The sequence below is a fragment of the Ahaetulla prasina genome, chromosome 1 (assembly GCF_028640845.1).
Source record: "Ahaetulla prasina isolate Xishuangbanna chromosome 1, ASM2864084v1, whole genome shotgun sequence".
Taxonomy (NCBI): Eukaryota; Metazoa; Chordata; class Lepidosauria; order Squamata; family Colubridae; genus Ahaetulla; species Ahaetulla prasina.
The window spans coordinates 247,931,897-247,953,820 of record NC_080539.1 but is presented as its reverse complement, the minus strand read 5'-3'; the positions used below and the strand labels follow the sequence as shown (position 1 = coordinate 247,953,820).

Below are 21,924 nucleotides of genomic sequence, written 5' to 3'. Positions count from 1 at the left end.
CAGCAAGGAAGAGGAGGGGTGGCCCTTAGAAGCTCTAGTGCCTACAGGTACTCACCAAGTGGAGGAAAGCCCCGAGCAGGGCTTGTATCTCGGCTGCTCTCACGGCTGGTATCGCGGCTGCACCCCTGACTCACGCTGGGTCGGGGGATACGGCTGCTCCGTGCTAGCATGCAGCATGGAGAGTTTCAGAGAAGGTGAACACAAGTTTAACGAAGATACAACGCTCAGACAATAAATTAACAATTTTGGTCATTACTGACATTAGTAAATATCCCGGACAACTGCCAATCAGATTTGTTAGGTATAAACTGTGATACATGCTAAACTTGCCCAAGAACATCTCAGATGTTCTAACCTCCTGAGAGCCTTGTTCTATTTATAACAGGCTAGAAAAACGTATTTGGGGAAATAGGGTTACAATAATATCAGATTTACCTAGATTCCATTTAAGGGGAGGAGAGAGGGAAGGAGGAGAGAAAAAATATGAGGAAAGAAAGGTTGACTGTTTTAGAGGGATAAATAAATGATTCTAATGGGAATGAGCAATGCAAATCTAACACATTTATGTATTTTTATATAGACTCATCATAATAATTAAATGACAAAGGAAATAAATAGGATATTTAACTCTGCAGAATGTCAAAACGAACATACTATTTGTATTCAACTTATTTTATATTCTTATTTGGTTCATGGTGTTATAAATTCTTCTTTTCTATCTATAATTGGGTCTACCCTTAGAAATTCTCTTTCTAAGAAAGACAGTCAAAACCAGGTTCAGGGAGTCAACATTTAAAAATACATGTTGAATTTTTCCATAAAAATTACTAATCCATATGAGCACATACACAGTTTTTTTTAAAAACAACTTTTATTCCCATTTGGGTTTTCTGTCTCTCCTACTCCTTCCTATTTTTCTCCTGCCCACTGACAAAAATTTTGGACTGCAGAGTCCTCAAGGCATGAATCCACTCTGGATTTGTTCAATGGACTATAATGATGGCAAATTCATAAATATTAAAATTAAAAGAATGGCATTTTAAAAAGCCATAGCCCTGGAAGAGACATAATCTTTCAGGTAGCAGTTGTTCTGAAATAATGATGAATACTCCTAGTATGCATTCGTGTTCCTGCCTGAAAGCAATTATATACCATGGTATGAAACTTTTCAATAAGAAGAAATATGGTCTAAATAGTGTACAAACTGTTGTTTAATTCACTTTCATAAATCTGTCCCATTAATTACTTCACCCATTAATGAACCAATCATCTAAAAGCTGAAGCTGCATGATAACTGGCAAATGAAAAACCAACTGACTACACCATTAACTTCTTAGAACTCTAAGGTGGGACAGCATTTGTCGTATACTGCTGTCATAATGTCAAATATGAAAGGAGAAATAAAATAAGAAATACACAAAGTTCTATCTGTTTGTGCCTGGGAAGGGTATAAGTTTGTGAGTGTGGAGTAGAAAATGTTTCAATCAGGCCATGTTATTCAATAGTCTATGTGCTCCTCTATGACCTGATCAGTAACATATCACTGAGATATGGCTGGGCAAGAACTGAGGAGTATATCTATTCAAAATCTACAACTAGCATACTTGCTTTGATTCCAAGGCAGAATAGGGTAGGCAGTGTTAACATTCCACAAGTACCTTGTGGTGACCAGGCCTATTGTTCCCCATATAGCGGGAAGAAAGGTCCTAACAGTGAAGTTGGAAATCATGGACATACCATTTTCTGGTATGATGCCCCCCTCTTATTTCTCAGCCAATTTCCTTTAAAAGCTTTTGTCCTTTACTAGTGATTTCTTGTATACTTTTTTAACCTCCATGTCGTAAGGTTTTAATCTCATGAACTACTGAGTTTTGATGACTAGACCACATATACGTTATTACAATAAAGAAATAAATGTTTCTATATAGGGTTCCTGGTTTATTTTGGTTAACTGTAAAAAGGCAACATGCTTGAAGTATATAGCTTATTTGTTCTTGACTTGTTTCTTTCTTCACGCAGATAGAAAAAATTAACTACTGGTAGGTAGGAACAATACAGCATGCTGTCTGGGTCTGAGGTCCTCCTGCTTTACTGCTACCAATCCAACCAAGTTAGTAAAACAGTTCCAAATAACGTTTTCATTCAGTTTTGATCCCCCTGGAAGCAAGAGATCACTTTCCAACTTCAAGCACCAAAATAAGCCATCCTTTGTTACTTGATATTATTTGATCACATGTACAGAGGCAAAAAAACTGCTTGTTCACAATAAGATAAAGATAAGCCTGGAATGCTGAGTTATGTTACAAATGAACACACATTTATGAATTATGCATAGAAAATATGAGCAGTATAAGAGAAGAAGGGTCTCTCCCAGAGATGGCTCTAGGTTAACCATTGCAAGTAAATATAAAGGTAAATCAAAATGATTTTTAGAATAAATGGTTTACAGAACAGAATATATTTATTTTCATTTGAATGGTACAACTGCTTTTAATTTTTTTAAAAAAATGTCCTTTAAATAAGGCCTTAACCTGGCTAATAAGCTCTGTTCCCATACTAATTAAAGGGAAGGGGAGAATCTCAGTATTTAAATATGTATACTTCCTTTTGCAAGTATTTTTTTTCTTTCCACATAAAAATGTTTAGCTCAAAAAAACAACACAATGTTTCAGAGTCACATGTTAATTAAAGATCTATCTATCTATCTATCTATCTATCTATCTATCTATCTATCTACCTACCTACCTACCTACCTACCTACCTACCTACCTACCTACCTACCTACCTATCTATCTATCTATCTATCTATCTATCTATCTATCTATCTATCTATCTATCTATCTATCTATCATCTCCATATATCCTGCATGGCTGAGATTTCATTTGAGACCGTTTGTGCTATTTGGACAAGAATTCATTATTAAAAGTAAACAATATATTTATTTCTTGTCATAGTCTTAAATCCAGTGACATCATAGTTATTCACAGAGTTTGGATCATATAAAATTATTATTATAGGGAATGTTGTGCCATAAATCTTTTGAAAACCATGAAATGGTGAATGACCTCACTGGCCACAATTTGGTGCTATGTCCGTCCTTTTCTGAAGCATATCTATGATTTAATTGTTTTATTTTCTCCTCCATGCATTTTGCTATACCTATTTGTGCAAATCTCTGTGAGATATTTCTCATTTTCCTTCTCTGATGCAAGCTTCAAATCCCTTTTCTTCTCACATTCCCTCCTCCCGTCCTTTTTTTTTTTTTTTTGCGTGCCTTTTCACACCTTTGCGTTGTTCAAACTGAGAGAGCAGATGAAGCTGCTACAATTTATGCTAACCCAACTGGCAACTTTATCTGCTCTTTTGGTCTACTGTACTATTAACAAACTCAGCAGAAAACCATAACTATGAAATCATTATAGCAAAACAGTAATTTATTTCAGGAATTATTTTGGCCAATCAGCACGAGAAAAGAAATCAGCCTCTTGGCTCTATATTGCAGCCAAGAAAACTCTTACCTAGAGCTATCCTGCTAGGGCTGGTCTCTCGGCTGCAGCCCTGGCTTCGAGGGACTTTACTGCGTTTGTCAGTAGAGGAGGATGGTGTTGGCACTGGGTGTCCTCTGGTTGTTCCACTGCTAAGCCCACCATATGCACTTCCCAACAGCTTGCCAGGAGAGCTGGATCGACTACCAGCTACAAAATAAATAAATAAATAGGTAAATGCTCTTAAGTCTTCAGAATATTTGAAACCATTAAATTTACTAAACATATTTTTTAAAAATCAGTTTAATTAATAGTAAATAAAACAGGATACAGAAATTCTTCAAGACGATACGTTTAAAAAGGGGTTAACAATATAAATTAACAATGAAACGTTGATGATGATGAATGAATAGAAACACAACCTTGAATGAGACAACTCACCCTAAAAATGATCAAATAGGATCAGCCATACCAGCAAGCAATATTTTACACAGAAGCAATTGATGAATTCATTTGCACAGACACTCTCTCTCACATGCATGCACATACACACAATTTCTCTGTTCCATTGTTTGTTTTTTTCTCATGCATCTTGCAAGGAAACCTTTTTGAAATTTTCTTTTATCTTCCAACCACAACACTGGCTGATCAATTGCCCCCCCCCCCAAATATAGGCATTCAAATCCAATAAATTATGCAAGTGATAGTGAAGTCACCCAGCGGAATTTTTCCTTTTGTCACAAGACAATCTGTGTTATGAAGACCTATCTTTGAAATTCTCTAGTTTCAAAAATAGCATATCAGGCTTGTCCCTGCTGCTGTCAACTTATAACATCTCCATAAATATTTGAAGACATCTTCAAATCCTTTTTCAGTTCTTCAAATTTACAATCCTAACACCCTGTTACCTAGGAGTGAGTCCCACTGCTCACTGAATGTACACACAGGTATTTTGTCTAAGTACATCATACATATATCTAAACTTTTTCCTAGCTAAACTTTCATTTTAAAAACACTAGGTTTTTTTTTAAGCCTCTGGGAATACTAGACATTGAATCAGTTAAAATCAGTAGTACGAGAGACAGTACAGATATGTAAACAGAGTGAAAAACAAAAAGGTGTTTCTTACCACCTGCAGGGTTAGCTGATCTGGATCCTGGATTATGACAGCAGACGAAAGGACAGGCAGAAAGTGAAGCAGAGAAAGCGAGACAATACAGAGTTCAAGAAGCATTGTTATTTGCATACAAACTCCTTTTTGACAAGCACATCACTGCTCACATTTTATTATGGATTCGTGTGTGGCAAGACGGTTCATGAAAACATTTCTGCCAAGTAGTAAATAACTATTTAGAGTAGAATAGACTGTAATTGTAGTTTTATGCCTGATATCCATGAGGCTGGTGGGGCACGGGACAAACATTACTATCCTAGGAATAGCAATCCTATAAATGCAATGTTGCATAATAGGCAAGGATATCCCAGAAAAACAAGACAAATATTACAAGGGTTGTGCTTATAATGCAGAATGACCAGATAGTGTAGAGGTTAGTAACAAAACAAAACAAAACAAAACAAAACAAAACGTCACCTTAAACATAGCATTCTATCTATTAAAGAGTTCCTGGTTTTGGCTATGATTTATTACTTTATTTTTTAAAGGTAAAATAAGCGTCAGAAATGTTACTCACTAGCAACCATTTCAGTTGGCACAAACAGCACACCTAGGCACATACACAGAGCAATCAATAATGCAAAAAAAATTGAATGTCAGTTTGTGGACTATGGCATGTAACATTTGGGGATTGAGAAAAGAAGTTCATCAGTTCTAACAACAAAGTCAGCCCTACTAAGCGGTTCAATCTTTTGCTACAGTGTATTGTAGAAACAAGTGAAATATTTGTTTCAATGTAAGGTGTAAGGCTCAGCATTTTTATTTGCATTTAAAGCAAGAATATGGAGTGCTGAAAGTGGAAATGAGAGATGGGAAGAATCTTTGACTGGCTTCATTTCAAAATATCGTTCATGATTTTGCAGCTTTAGCAGCATCTAAAAACACTTTATCTGACTCAAACTATTTAATATGTGAAGTGGCCCTCAGATTAGAAGCAAATGAAAAATATTAGTCTCTTGATATTTTTTTCCTTTCTCTTGCAAAGATTCAAAATTCTCAAATCTAGATCTTTTTGTGCTTAGCCATCATGATGTTCCCTAAAGTAATAGCATATTGACAGAATTTCTCTTTAAAACAGGAGATAAAGATATTTTCTTAAAGGAAGAAAAGGTGAGAAGAGAAGAGAAGAGAAGAGAAGAGAAGAGAAGAGAAGAGAAGAGAAGAGAAGAGAAGAGGTGCTCATAATGTAAGAAAATGTGAACAAGTAACTGTGGGAAAATAAATGAGTATTTCATAGGCATGCTTAGAGCAATGAATATCCTGAGGAGTTAAGTCCCAAATGTATTTTTTTTTTAAAAAAAAATCTGTGTATCATACGTAATTTGTCAGGAACTTAACTATAGGAATTAACTTTTAAAACTGCATTTGATGAATATTCATAGCACTGAATGGAAACACTAATGTATACGAAAATAAGGTAGACAAGAAAAACAAATTTGAAAAAGACTGTGTCTCCTCCATAATAGCACACTAAATGGCTCCTTACGCTGGGACTGCGAAACTACTTTAGCCCGACTGCGGCCTCGAGTGTCAGCAGGTGTTGAAGTGATACTACTGGTGCTTCCAGAGCTTTGCCTCCTTGTGCGAATTCGACCTGAGGAAAGAAAAAAAGAACAGAAAAGTGACGGTTAAACTTTAATGTGATTGTGGTTAATGTTTGCTTTCACTCACACCTCAGTTAATAGTTCTGCAATCTGACTAAAATGAGAAAATTGTAACAAGAGGCTGAAACTGGATTTCCCAAATTAGGAATCTGATGTTATTCCCTCATTTATATACATTAATTAGAATGGAAGCTATCTATTTAGTGCAAAATATACCAATCACGAAAGCTGGGCATGGTTCTAAAACGATTCTGAAGAAGTAGATGGGAATTCGCACAAGCTTATTAAAGCACTCCTATCTTATTCAGACTTCTGAACAAATATGAAAAAAGACATGGCTGCCTCAATGAGTAGCAGAGAGACACTGTGTTTATATGACACCTAAAGAATATTTTCCAAACCAGTTTAGAATCATGCTCAACCTTTCACGTTATTTATCTTATTAATGCATTCGGAATTCCAGACTCAACACACCAGGAAAGAATTATATAATAAAATATCTTTATTTTTAAAGCATACTGCAAACAAAAATCAATTTCCACCAGAACTAACAGGAAAAGGAGAAAAAAAGAAGTAGAGTCCTATAACTTGCATAATGCTTAAGTTATCAAGGCAAATACAAAACTAGAAGACAAAGTTGGGATTAAAGAGACAGAAGTAGGTGTGAATGTAAAAAGGAAAGAACCACAGGAACATATGCTAAGAAGAAATGAATGGCAGTATCTTCAAATTAATATTAAATATGATTAAGCAACATGACTCTTATTTTACAGATGAGAAAAAGAGCTTCCTTTCTCTGCAGATCACATACTATTATTTATTATAATTAATTTATATGAATCTCTCTGGTGCTTCCACAGGCCTAATGTCATCCATCAGATATGTTTCTCAGTAATCATTTTTGAGGGTATCATAATAAAGAGGTCCTATATATGTAGAGGCTAATCAGAATTCCAGCTAACATGGAGAAAGACCAATGTGTAACATTTCTACTTGCATAAGGCCACTTCATATTGATACCAATTGTGCAGCTACCAAGACCAGATTATAATATTTTTCCTTGTTTTTAGAAAAAGGTTCCTAAAGTCTTTTATTGACTATCTCTATCAGAAAATATAGCAGTGCTTAAAAGTTTGTGAACCCTTTTGAATGTTCAAATTTCTGCTATTACTTAAAACCACATGGAGCTTAGCCACACAATTAGATCTATTCCACAATAAAGTGGACATTACTTTTATGCAGGATACTATCCAATTCAATTCAATTCAATTCAATCCAATCATGAATATATAATATATAACAAGGCAATTATAAACATCAGTATAGTACAGTTATTTAATAAGCTGAAGTCTTGTCTTCTTTCAGGGACTATCACATAAATTAAAAAATTTCTAGGAAGACTTTTTTCATTAAATTTATATATTTTTTAGTACTCTTGACAATTATCTGTCCAAAACAGATTGGAATTGGTGTTGTGAATGATTAATGATGTAAATTGGTTTAGGAAAGGACATGTATTATAATAAAAACGAAGAACAATAAAACATACTGGCCTATTTCCCCCTTCAGAGTCAAAAAAGCAAATTATTATATTAAAATAATGTCATTAGTTAGCCTGCTTATCCCAAAGACCTCTCTAGCATCCACTATCCTTTGTATAGAGTTGAATGCAAGCAAAAATACCATTCACAGCCTGATCTTGTAAAGTATTTATTTATTGTCAAATTTCTGAGACACGCCTCAGATTTATTAGAAGTCAGAATTCAGATACAAGTAAAAAACATAAAAGAAAAACTCATTACTTTGAGGGCCAAATAGCTTTAACTAAGAGCCAAATATGAAAGGTGTAGAAGAATGCTTGAATTGTTAATAAAATGGTCCTTTGGAAAGTTGAAAAAAGGATAAAGTTAAGGTGAGTTATGAATGGGCCTATAGAGGATAAGGGTAAGAAAAAAAATAATCAGTGTCTTTTAAGTTTTCTCATCCCCAAATTACTCTGCATTATAATAGTTTAGACAGGATACGTATTAAGCTTTTATTACAAGTGATTTTATTTGCATACTATTATCTAAACTGGATATGCCTTTTCATCTAAAAGAAAAGAGGGATAAAGAAGTAAAGAATACAATGTCCAATAATACTTTAACCAGTATAGTTTAATATTGGTATGTACCTCTAACTCTGTTACTCTCCGTTAAAATAATGGCTACACTAACACGAATATTCTCTCTAGATTTACTCAGACCAGTCATCATCCACTATTCTTTATCTCCCACAGTGCTATTTCAGATGCATACTGGTCCATTTTATTATGGTAATTATAGTTCAAAAAATTTCAACACCATGAACCATTAATTAGAAATCAGCACTACTTAAATCATGTCCAAATAGCTTGAAAAAAACATTGAATGTATAAATAAAGTTAGTATCTTTCAGTAGATAGGACCCTTCAGTTGGATGCAACTGGTATTTACCTTGAACCTAGGTTTTCCAATTAGGAAAGGAATATGAAATCACCTGTCTCTTTATCTGACCAGATAAATGATCAGATTCTGAGCATAGGTTTTGGGAATCTATTTATAATTTGCAAATATCAATCTGTAAAATAACCAGTTTTATTCCAAAAGGGTTCATAATAGTACCCATATATGTGTTCCAATATATTGCACACCAAGTCCTTCTTGGATAGTTAAGTTCACAGCTATATTTGGCCGATATAATAGGCTGTAGATTAAGAGAGTTTAGGTTGCATAGCATAGTGTTAACATGCTTGGGGAAAAACTGGCGCTTGATTGAACTTGTGGCACATTAATAGAAATATGCCAAAACTACCATTAGTAGGGAATGATGCATGTGGCATGGGTGCAATTAATGATAGTAACTCAGTCTATATATTTCTATCTTATCAGAAAGTATTATGTAAAAGTCTTGATTGACAGAATAGGCAATAGGGAAAACATGTAGGCCCCTTTGGTGATAACTATGATATATGGAAGATTATGATTTGGATTATAAAGTCTAACACTAAACAGTATGAAAAAAGCTGAATTAAAAATAATAAATTGTGAATTATGTGAAATTAAGAAAAAGCTAAAAAATGTAATGGATCTGGATGAGGATGGTCTTATCTTAAGGAATAGGGTTACTAAATACATGCTGTAAAGTGAAAGCACAAGTTTATGAACAAAAAAGATTTAGCTGTATGTCAGAATGTACAAAACTGTGTCATCCAGAAAGTTGTTGGGTGTGGGGAGGGGTGTTTAAAAGCAGAAACCCATAGGAAGGTTACAGATATATATTATGTCCAATAGATGGGAATTGTGGAAGAATTAGGGATGGATTTTGTTTAAAACTCTGAAACCTTAAGAAGGAAGGCAATCTAAGAGAAAAATATGGGTAGTTGTCAACTTTCAACAGTTTGTTTAGTGACCGTTCAAAGTTACAACAGCACTGAAGAAGGAGATTTATGACCATTTTTCACATTTACAACTACTGCAGCATCCCCGTGGTCATATGATCAAAATTAAGCTGCTTGGCAATTGATTTATAGTTATGATGGTTGCAGTGTCCTGGGGTCATGTGATCATCTTTTGCAACCTTCTGATAAGCAAAATCAATGGGGAATCCAGATTCACTTAACAACTGTGTTACTGACTTAACAACTTCAGTGACTCACTTAAGAACTGTGGCAAGAAAGGTCATTAAATGGAGCAAAACTCACTTAGCAAATGTCTCACTTAGCAACATAAATTTTGGGCTCAATTGTGGTACTAGGTCAAGAACTACCTGTATTGAACCAGGAGACATGAATAGGGTGGGAATGAGATGAGATAATTCAGAAAAAGAGATTGCGCCATTTGGAAACCCAAGAATGAATCAGAAAGGTAAGATTGTTTGGCAAATATTTCCTTAGAAAAAGGACTATTTTTTATATATATAAATATATATTTTTTTATTTATATATTTATATATATATGTTTTCTGAGGTTTTCACGGGTGTTTGTATGTAGGTCTTTGGTTATTCGGGTTTTCTCCCGCGTAAAATTGGAAGTGTCTTGGCGACGTTTCGACGAAGTCTCATTCGTCATCTTCAGGCTTCAGCTTCGTGCTTCTTCGTGCTTCTGCTCCCAGAAGCACGAATCTGAAGTCTGAAGATGACGAATGAGACTTCGTCGAAACGTCGCCAAGACACTTCCAATTTTACGCGGGAGAAAACCCGAATAACCAAAGACCTACATATATATATATATAATAGAAATGTATTTAGGAATACATTTCTATTAGTACGTACATACAACATAGGAAAGAATAAGAAAACATAACTAATTTGATTATTTATGAAGAAACACAGAAAAATAAGTGAGATATACAAGTGTAAGAGAGTAATACAGATTATTATTTAGTAATGTCTAAAGTGGATCTTGGGGAAGAACTTTACATGAAATATATGAAAGAAATAATGTGAAATTAGAACCATGGCCGGAAAAAGAAGTGTGTGTTTGTCTGAAGAAAGTATTAGAAAATACACAATATCTCCCAATATAATTAAGAATAATGTAAAATATTTTTTCACAAATAAGGATAATGTAAAAACTTCTTGGAATAGAGTAACATAGAAATGTGTGCAGTTACTCTAATGCAGTGCTTCTCAAATAGTGGGGCACGCCCCCCAGGGGGGGCGCAAGGCTCTGTAAAGGGGGGCGCGTTTGACCTCAGCAAACACTGTCATAACAAGCTAAGCCCCGTGTTTTTTTTAATAATGATACTATTTACAGTCGCGCGGGGGGCGCGAAAAATGTTTTCTTCTTCCTAGGGGGGCATGACAGAAAATAATTGAGAAGCACTGCTCTAATGGGAAGTATAAAAAAGCATGCTTAGTGGAATGATGAAATAATAAATGCCATGGGGGAGAAAAAGATGATTGTGAGAGAATGATTGCTACAAAAAAAATAAAGATATGAGAAACCAACTGAATTGGGTATATATAGTGAAAATTCATGAATTGAAGGAAAGGTATTAGATTATGCCTACACAGAGAAAAAGATTAAGATATAAAAATTATCAAAGAAGCAAGGAAATGTTAAGATTATAGGAGGTAGATAAAATACATACAATTTTGATGGAAACAGATTATTTTAGAAGTAGGTGAAAAAATTTCCATCAGGGTGAATGGAATTCAATATTAAAAATCATCAAAGAATTTGTGAGAAAACCAAAGAAATTCTGAAAGAAATTCTAGAAGCAGTATTTTAGAGATCTGAATGTGAAATCATTATTGTAAATGTTGTGTCCAAGAAAAAAAGAATAATGAAAAGGAAACAGTAAATGATTCAATGACGCTAAAAAATGGTAAAGCTGCAGATGAAAGACGGTGTAACTGGAAACATAGGTATGTTTGGCATGGTTGTGCAAACTTCTTGATTCTTCTCTGTTCAAAGGGAAGCATAACAAGAATAAAAACATCAGGGAATGTGTTGAAGATAATTGCGATTGAAAACATACAGAAAGAAAATTTGATAAGTGCAGTGTTGAGCAAGACTGTGCAGATAAGATTTTTGTTCTTTAGCAAGTCACTAGGAAAAAGGGGGGGAAACTGTGTATTTGTGGATTTAGAGAAAGTTTTATTCATTTATCCAATTTTGAGCCTGCCTGACTCCATAGCAACTCTGGGCAGCTTACAAGTAAAAAAGATATGTATAAAAAGAAATAATTGTCAACTGGAAGATAAAATTAATGCCCGTTCTAACCTAATGGATTACACTAAGAAACAGACACCATACAAATCTAAAACTACTTTTATTAGAGCAGCTATAGTTACAGAATATTGCAGATCTAAATGTGCTATGGTTCCTCCTTTTATTTTCACGATAATTGGGGATGGGGTGGGAAGACTATCTGATACATTTTCATAAACTACTTTCTTAGCCTATGCTCAAGTTTATCTGACTGTTGCCTTGAATTGATTACCCCTCTGTCCTTCAGGTCCATCTTTTTTTATTTACTATGATTAATAGCACTGAATTATGGAATGGTTTGTATGAATACACAGAGAAGGTTAATTGCTAAATGCCATAAGAGTGATATATGATGGAAGCAAAGCACATATAAGAATAAATGGAATATTAGATGAATGGCTCCACACTAACAGGAAGACAAAGATGTGAGGTACCTTCTTTATTATTAATTTTGTTTGCAAATTTGTATATTTGTATAAAGAACATTTAGGATGACATTTGAGATGTGTTGGTTAAAGACACGCAGGTGTATATGATTTTGTACAGAGACAATATTGTGTTGTTGGCTGCAAATCCCATCAATCTGTAGTAAATGTTGGACTATACAATGAAACAACTATGGATCAGAAGATTAAGCACCTGTTAATTTTGACCCTATTCTAGTGCTTGCGAACCCTTTTGGAATATGACTCAAGATTATTTGTTCTTCATATTAAGTCCTAAAATTAGATAAAGGGAATCCAATTAAATAAATGAGACAAAAACATCTTACTTATTCATTTATTCATTGAAGAAAATAATCCAAAACTCTTATTTTTGTGGGACAAAAAAATATGAACCTTTGTCTTCAGTAACTGGGATGACCCCCTTGAACAGGAAGAGTTGTTGATGTTCACCAGTTGGAAAAGTTATAGAACTATTTCCAAAGAGTTTGGACTCTACCAATTCATTATCAGGTAGACCGATAATGAAGGCAATTCAACACCACTGTCTACCACCATCACCCTCGAGGAGTAATCAATTAACCAAGATGACATTAAGAGCAAGACATGTAATATTCCAGGAGGAGTATTCCTTTTGACTCATTTGTCTAATTGGGTTTTCTTTATTTACTTTTAGGATTTGTGATTAGATGTTTCAGGTCATATTTATATAGAAATATTGAAAATTCCAAAAGGTCCACAAGTGTTACTGTAGAGTTAAGAATAAACAGGTGCTAAGTGGACATTGACTGAATATACTAGAAATGAGAGTTATCAGTATACAGAAAAATACACTGAGATGAAGGCAAATAAAGATTAAATTGCCAAACAAATAAATGAGTGAGAAGGTTGATAAGATCCTCAAAAGAAAGAGATTCCATGGTTCTCAATGGGCTGTGACCTTGTACTGGGCCATGGACTGGAGGCTGGGGACCTCTGCAGTACAGTACTGATGAAATTGGTTAGGGAGGGATGAGAATGAATTGTGCAGGAATAAATCTGAATACTCCATTTCCCATTTCTAAACAAAAATTATAATTCAGTCTGAATAACTTCTCAGTTTGAAAAACCCGAGTTTAGTGCAGCAACGGCCAAGAACCATAATGAAAACAAAGCCATCTATTTATGACAAAAGTTACTATTTCTGCAACACCAATAAGAGAACTGGAAAAAGTCTCTGGCCAATAAATTTAAATATATTTTAACATTCTGCACTGAGTTCTTTTCTTATAGAAATAAAAAGTCCATCATATTCATTTCTCTACCCCAGATATTCATTGTTACAGTATCTGGTTTATAAATTTAAATCTGAGTAAAAATATACGTGAGGTAAATTTCTTGTTTTATATTTAACGGTATAGTGAATGACATTCATGAATGACTTAAAAGTTACAGACTGTTCAAATATGTCTAATAAACCTATTGGGGAGGGGGGACATGTTGTGTAATTGATTATCTTGTTTTCTTGTTCTTTATCTTTTTTATTCTTAATTTGTTGTTTGTTATTATTCACACACTGTACTTTACTGTTTGTTATATTGTGAGCGCCCAGAGAGTCTGGAGTCAGATGTTGCCTACATTGAATAAATTAAATTAAGTTGTGCCTAGGAGTTAGGAGAAAGAGACAATAAAGGGCATACAATAGTTCCAACATGAGGAAAGAGTCAAAACACCATGCAAGAGTCATGCAAGAGGTACCAGCAGACACAGATGAAAACCAGGGAGCACTTAGGTGATAACAGAGACCTGGTAAAGTTGGAGACAGACCTGTTATACAGACAGCTTACCCTCAGCTTTACTGGTAGTACCATCTTTAAGCAAATTAAAAGAATAAGGAGAGTGATAAGAGGGAATAGTTAGTAATATCAGCAAAAGTGGGCAGGGTGTCTTTAGTATCACAAATGAGGGGGAAATCACATCAGTCAAACAAAGTAAAGTAAATTAGTTAATAGAGCAGAACCACAAAAATATTTCCTTCATCTATTTTCTTGTTTTCATACAAGGTACATTCTGATGCATTTCTTCTAGAATTATATATGTTACTTAGCAGCTCCTGTAAACTATAAATAAGTATTCATTCTTCAACTAATTTAGCAGATACCTCTTCACCAGACCAAATCATAACAGCAGCTCCAGTTGACTAAAAACGACCACATAATGCACTGTTAATATAAGCAGCTAACATAATCACTCCTTTTACTGTATTAATGCTGCTGTACAGAGTATTTAATGTTCAAGTATGAGTAGGTCTGAACAAGAAACAAACAACTCCTAAATTAGTTCTGCTTTTCATTTGTTTGTGCATTTTTCTCCAAGTATTTTGTTACCATGAATACAAATTTATGTAAACACTGGAGGGGCTGCTTAAGAAAATGCAGGTGTCGAAGCTTCCATTACTACTGTGATATCAGAATAAAATATCACCCAGACATCTTACATACCTGAACACTGAGAAACAAAACTTAGAGATTAGAGATATCTACAGGACAGAAGGTTTTCATTCACGACAAAAGCAGCTTCATGTTATAACCTCTGCCCTTTTCATGTGTGCATGCACGATGACAACACAAGTTAACAAAAATAGCACCTGCAACATGAAAGTGTTTTTGTTACTTGTCTCCCTATTTTCCCATGGATGCTTCTGCCAATCAGTCACAATTTTAAGCTTTAGAGGACAATCATCCATTTTCTGTGATATCAAGGATCTATCTAAATATTTTAAAAGTATTCTGATTATCACAAGATAGTATAAGTAATTTCAAAATACCAAATAGGCAAAAGACAAAGAAAAGGGGCACAGTCAAGACCCAGTTTAGATTTCCAGATCAGAAGATTATGAACTGTAAGCAGTTTAAATATGCTCACTTCTATCAAAAATTTTGTGAAATTAGGGTATTTCACAGAAAAATCCTGACTTGCGTATACTTTTCTATTAATTAAAAAGGTTTCTTATACATTTTATCAGTAGAAGCTCTCCCTTAGGAAAGTAAATTTTTGTGGATTTTATCTGAATATCTCTGTAACCATATTTGTTCAGTTTCAGGTAGACAGTTGGGAATAGCAATAGCAATAGCACTTAGACTTTCCAGCCCTCTCTAAGCAGTTTACAGAGTCAGCATATTGCCCCCAGCAATCGGTCCTCATTTTACTGATCTCGGAAGGATGGAAGGCTGAGTCAACCTTGAGCCGGTGAGAATCGAACTGCCTAACTGCAGACAGACAGCAGTCAGCAGAAGTAGCCTGCAGTACTGCATTCTAACACTGCTCCACCATGGCTCATAATAACTCCAGGGATAGACAATTGGGTTCTGTAGAAGGTGGTTCTTCTGTCCAGGTGACGCTGAAATCAAAATGCTGGCTAAGTAGAGAAACAAAATCTGTAGATGAGCCACTAGTGTTAGTAATCTCATGTGGTGCTTGAATTAACCAAACAAGAAAGATCTAATACTAAGAGGGATGTTATCATAGCAGAACTTCAGTTTCTTTTTTAATCAGGTGATGAAAGTAAGCTAGATATGCAGAGACTATTGAATATTGCATATTGATGATTGTTCACTGAAACTGATCTTAGCATTTCTCTTTTGAAGCATTTCTCTCCTAGGTACCCTGTGAGTAACCTCAGATCTAGTGTAACCCTTATGCCTCCATTTAATTTGGAAAACAAATTCCAGATTTGTGGAATTTTACACTTGTTCTGTTGCAGATTTACAGAAGATGCTGGTAGTCTTAAAAAAATCCTGATACTTGGACACTGTTAAATGGTGATGCTTCTTCCCTATCATATAAATGAATTCTAGTAGTCTTCTGTTCTTCCTCTGACCTCTGGTTTTTTTGGAAGTAGAGAATGGATTTACCCGGGGCCCTGAATTTTTAGACTATCTAGATCTGGTTACTCCTTGAGATCATCTGAGCAGATTGGGCAAAAGAATAATAACATCTATATTTTTAAATTTATCCTTTCCTGAATTAGGAAACCCTTTTATTTTTTGTTTCTACTAAGACAATACTAACAGTTTTCTTAAAGAGATTTTTTATTATAAGCTTCCCTACCTCCAAAATTTTAGGATTAGAAGATATTTTAAATTATTATGAAAAACTCTAACATAGTTTCCCTCTTTAAAAATAGCACTTGTGGCATTTATTTTTCTGGCTTTTTTTTCTAAGAGAAATTCTCAGGGGAGGGGAAATTCAGGAATCTGTGAAAATTGGAAAGAGAATGAATTTGGAAGGACCACAGGAACAATTCCTAGATTTGTAAAATCCTTTCTTACTCTTGTTGGAATCAGAACCTCTTCTCTCCGTTTGCACTTTTTGACCAGGGATGGGAGAGGGATATGAACCTGCTCCATTTTTTTTTGTTGCAGAACATTCACGGCCTCAGAAATCTTTTAAGCTATTAATTCACACCCCAAATATGACCCAATTCTATTGGGAAAATCAGGCCCTGGAGAAGATCAGTCTGAAAGGCAGGATAATTCTTCCCCTTAAGAGTTGTTATTGAAGATTAGACTCTGCCTGTTTTCTCCACAGGAAGGCACCGCCCATAGAGGCAGAATATCACCTGGAGGGGTTTCAGAAGAACTATCTATTTGTGCTGAAAATAGCTTTGTATGGTATCTCAAATTTCAGTATACTTAGGATATAGTTTTTCATGCTGGTACAACTCATATTTAGAAAATACTAGTGGCGGAAGATACATCATTGCTACACACTGCAATGATGTCTCATAGATCATTAGTGGTGTTCAAACACCATGTTGCCATTGATATAATCACCAAGTTATAAGAACAGCTTCTTACAAAAGTAGCTATTGTCTTTTAACTAAATTAAGACTTTGTTAATGTCAGACATTTATAGAAATTGTTATCAATGAGGTGGCCATAAACAATAAGCAATACAAATGTGTTGTTGAGTTATATTCGGTTGAATCTATTTGCTTTTTGTAATACATATTGTTATTCTTGGATTAGACAAAGTTCAAACAAAAGTTTTTTCTGAAAATGACAGGATAGGATATTTCCCATTTTATGCCTACTGCCGTTTTTGAACAAAACTTTACTTCAGATTATGATGTTCTTGAATTATTAAAGAATTCTGAAGTCTTGCTAGGGAATTCTAATAAACACCTCCAAAAATACCTTTTCCCTCAAAATTCATTGGTTAGTTTGGAAAACTAAGTAAGTTAGTTATCTAAAAGTTATTAAACAATGTTCCACATACTATACGCCGTCTGATGTCACATATGGAACAAAACTTTGATTTTGGATTATTGTACTGGATGACTCCAGCCACGGAGGCTTGTAAACCCTGATTTATGGATGCAGGGCAATAGGTGAGCTTAGCCCAGAACTGCTTTTCAAACCACATTCCTCTTTAAAACTACATTTCTTAAAACAAAATTTCCCTCCTACTACTGATGTCCTGATGATCTGTGTATCTTCCTTGTAAAAACCTACCAAGAGATGCATATGAGCCTGGAGGCAGGGCTGCAGCAGAACTGAAGGGGGAATCTGAACCAGAAGATGTTACTTTGGATTTGGCACTAGCGGCTGCATTCACATCAATGTCACTGCGAGAACGCTGGAGAGACCCTGATGTTGACGCAGATTTCACACTAACTGCAGAAGCTTTAAGGAAGGAGAAAAAACACAGTTATAGGTAAATCTATCCCAGGAGTCTCTTACCATGATCTCTTCAGAATATTCTTTCTGAATGAAGAGGAAATATTCTCAACTTATGTTTAAGCACATAAACATTTAAGCTTAATAAAAATGTAATTTCAAAATAATAAATTCTGGTTAAGACTTGTAAATGCAATCAAAGGCTTTTCCAAAATCCATCATATTCCAACATCATTTTTCAACAATTTGGAAATTCACAACACCATCATAAATCCTCAGTTTATCACGGTAAAAATGTATTTTCTTTGACAGACATACTATATCTAGAGCCCAGAGAGAGATTTTATACTTTTGCATAGCACAGTTCTTTCTCCACAGCACATTATGAATTTATGGCAGGGCAAGACACTGACCTACTTCATGTCCCATATTTTGCTTGATAGTGCTATGCTCAGCAAGTATTGGGATTTTTTATTTCTATTGGTTGCTATCAGATCCCCTCTGTTATTCATAATTGTAGGATCCAGCAAGCATTATGCAGGGATTAGTACAACAGTGCTGGACACGACTTTTCTAATCAAATGTGGCATTTATATCTTAAAATAACATTTGCCACATATATATTAAGAATATTTTGAGAATTCATATGCACCTTCCAATTCTGAACCTAGAATTTGCTTTCAGTATTCTGTCACCATCATTAAATACAAGAATGAACTTTATTTTAAGAATAAAGTAATTTATATTTCAATATTTCTTCCCAGTGGTTTAAATTTAAAGTATTCAACCATCTTATATATAGAACCATTCTGTCTTAGGTCCCCAAGTGTTTAATTTATAAAAGTAATGTGCAAACCTAATATAGCAATATGAGTAAAAATTACTTATTTTGCAAGAAGAGAGCTTATTCTGCCTCATATCTGACCATTTCTTCTCCTGGCTTCTTACCTCGTGAAGTAGTGCTTCCAGTTGGGCTTCTTTTGGTAGACAATGGACGGCTAAAAAGGAATAGAATTAATATTAACTATTAACTCATTCTTTATCAACATTATGAATTATTCTATATTATTTGTATTTATACTTTTCTACATTAATGCACTTTGAATTTTTCTACAAAAATGCTGTACAGAAACAAAAATAAATAAGTGAGCAAAATCTGTTTTAGACTCCATGTAAGAGTAAAATACTTAATTTTATATTCACGAAAATAACAATTCCCAAAATGCAAAGGCTCTAATTTATAGATGAGGAAGGGATAACTTGAAGTATTAAGTTCATCCAATAGCAATACATTAGTGGAAGGGAACACTTACTTGAGACTCTCCTGGGAACTAGAAGAGGAGCGATCGGACTGAGGCAAAGACACTATGCTATCAGAATTCTTCAAGTAAGACTGAAGGGCTTTCTGGTATGAGGATTCCAGTGAATTAAACAAATGTTCCGCTTCTCGACTAAAATGATTGTGGAAGCTCCAGTAACACCTGAAAATAAAAGTTTAAACTGATCATTGAACAGTATACTATTGTGTCAGATTCTAACTGTTCGGAGAGCCCTAATAGATTTTAAGGAAAAAAACTGGAAAACATAACAGAGAAAAGCAATTGTATAATTGTGATAAGCCTATTTATTTTCACATATATTATTTGGGCTTCCAAGCATTGTTTAAAAGAATTTAACATTTTGGTAGGAAAGTGACTGCAGAAACTTGAAAATTAAGAGTCAGTGCATTTCCTATTACAAAATAAACAACTAAAGAAGTGAGCACATTACAAGCTTAAATAAGCTTCCACTTTGCCAATATTTTGAACATAGAAATAGGTGGATTTCTCTTCTATATTAAATTAAACCAAGTTCTAAATTCCAAAGTGAGAAGAGAATATCAAGAACCCTATAGGATGCAAAAGCCTGAAGTTTCAGGAGTACTAAGCAATGAAAATGTTGAAATCAAGATTTTTCTTTCCAAATTCCCACATCAATTTTCTGAATAAACCATATTAAACAGAGCCTAAGCAATGACTAGCTTTATTTGGCTTATGCAGGAAAAAGTTCCAATGAGTCTGATGAAATTTATTTTGAAGTACCTCAGTAAAATGCTTAGAATCATTATTAAGCATAGCATGGTCCATTTCCTGAGTTCTTAATAGTCTGGTCCTGTTCTTTCCTTGGAATATCAATTACTGGATAAATTTTCAACTGAACAGCATTATAAAGCCTGTGATTATTGATGGACTGAACAATTAAAGCAAAAAAAATAAAAATGGCCACTTACTTTCTGGCTTTTATCCGTGCTTCGGAGTCAGCATCATGGATTCCTTTCTTGATGGTTTCAGCCAATACTGATACATGCCTGAAATTAGAACACATCACTATTTACCTCGTCAGAGGAAGGAGAAAAGAAACGGTCTTCCAACATAACATTTGGATTTCAAAGGACGTTTATCCGCTTGCCCAGAATTGGAAAGAACTGGATACATAATATCCTTTTGGAAGGTGTGGGTGTTTGTTTGTACCAGTGAGCTTTATTGCATTTCGTTCTCTTTTATAAGAAATACCAAGAAACATTCTTTGGAGGTCATTCCTTTGTGTGTGGAAACCACAGAAGCATGGAGACACCAAAGCACATTAAGATGCTGAAGCCATACAAGAACGTAATCGAGTGGCTATAAACTAAACGTTTGATCTATACAGAAGGGTTTCTGAAACATCAACTTGCTAAGCTTATGTGGGTCAAGAAAAATATTCACATATTCCAATTTGAAGGCACTTTCTGTAACTACTTCCTTATATGCTGAATGCCTTTGCCTTTTGTCTACACCAAGACAATCACTATTTTTTTTCCAGTGGCCAGAGTAATATCTCTCAAGGGTTTTTAAGTAGAAAGGTAAGATAAATATTCTTAGTAGATACCTATACAAACAAAAAGGTTTATTTAAAATTTTACCAAAAAAAGGTTTGTTTTAAAGAGACCCCTTTAAAAATAAAAAGCTTAAAAATTAGGAGTTTCCACCTCCTCTGCTCATCTTTCCTGCACTTGCATTTATTTAAGCATTTTACCCCTGTTCTTTGGCTTGAGAAGTCTTCAAGAGCAACTTACTAAAATCCAGAAAGATAAAAGAGAGCCTGCCAGCAGGCTGCAAAAGCTCAGATGTGGCCCAAATGAAGGGTGAAAGAAGGGCGAAACAAAGCAATCAAAATGGAAGCACTAATTGTGTAATAGTAGTTCTTATATGGAGCAGTTGGGATGGAAACAGTTCAGACAGTAGTCAGGCAAAAGAAATGGTTTTGTCTCCCCTCCCCCCCCAGTAAAGCCAGACCTCTTTATTTATTGCTCTGTTGGAGTCAGAGGGAATGTCTGACTGTGAGGGCAGGAGAGAAAGGAGCCACATTAAACTCATATTCCAGATCTCCTCAATTCCATGCAACAGAATCTACCCACCCACCTGCCCCAACCGCCCCAATGCAGTCAGAGGAGCAGCATGTGACATCATAATGTTTGTATCTTACCTTTCCAGGGAGTGTGTCTGCCATTCCTGCAAAAGTAAATCTAAAAATTCAAAACACCGCCTGAGAGAAAGGGGAAAAAAGGGCAAAAGTCATTAATATTGTTCCAGAGGCTATATCAATGACAACTTGCTTAACATCAAAGTAGTAGTTACACATGAAACAGTGATTTCGAAAGTATCTTGAGCAATCCTGTATTCAGGCTATTAAATAAAAACTTTAAAGAAAATCATGTGCTTCTAGTCAGGGTATAGGACATTGGCATGAGCAGAGGGGGAGAGGTGTCAGAAATGTTCAAACGATGGCTGTGACCATGCAATT

General features: G+C 34.8%; 1 protein-coding gene across 7 annotated transcripts in view; it reads right to left on the bottom strand.

Moving 5' to 3' along the window:
• The window catches only part of CLASP1 (cytoplasmic linker associated protein 1), a 224,198-nt gene that overhangs the window by 70,230 nt on the left and 132,044 nt on the right, over positions 1 to 21,924 (bottom strand). For 6 of the 7 annotated variants that reach the window (XM_058195472.1, XM_058195491.1, XM_058195454.1 and 3 more), the window contains 7 exons: positions 21,607 to 21,666; positions 20,372 to 20,449; positions 19,416 to 19,583; positions 19,051 to 19,100; positions 17,938 to 18,108; positions 6,147 to 6,254; positions 3,520 to 3,696 (listed from right to left, as the gene is read on the bottom strand). In XM_058195472.1, the coding sequence (XP_058051455.1) occupies positions 3,520 to 3,696; positions 6,147 to 6,254; positions 17,938 to 18,108; positions 19,051 to 19,100; positions 19,416 to 19,583; positions 20,372 to 20,449; positions 21,607 to 21,666 (812 nt within the window). Of the gene's footprint in view, positions 1 to 55; positions 164 to 3,519; positions 3,697 to 6,146; positions 6,255 to 17,937; positions 18,109 to 19,050; positions 19,101 to 19,415; positions 19,584 to 20,371; positions 20,450 to 21,606; positions 21,667 to 21,924 lie in introns of all 7 variants that reach the window. The other variant, XM_058195501.1, reaches the window with a different exon arrangement.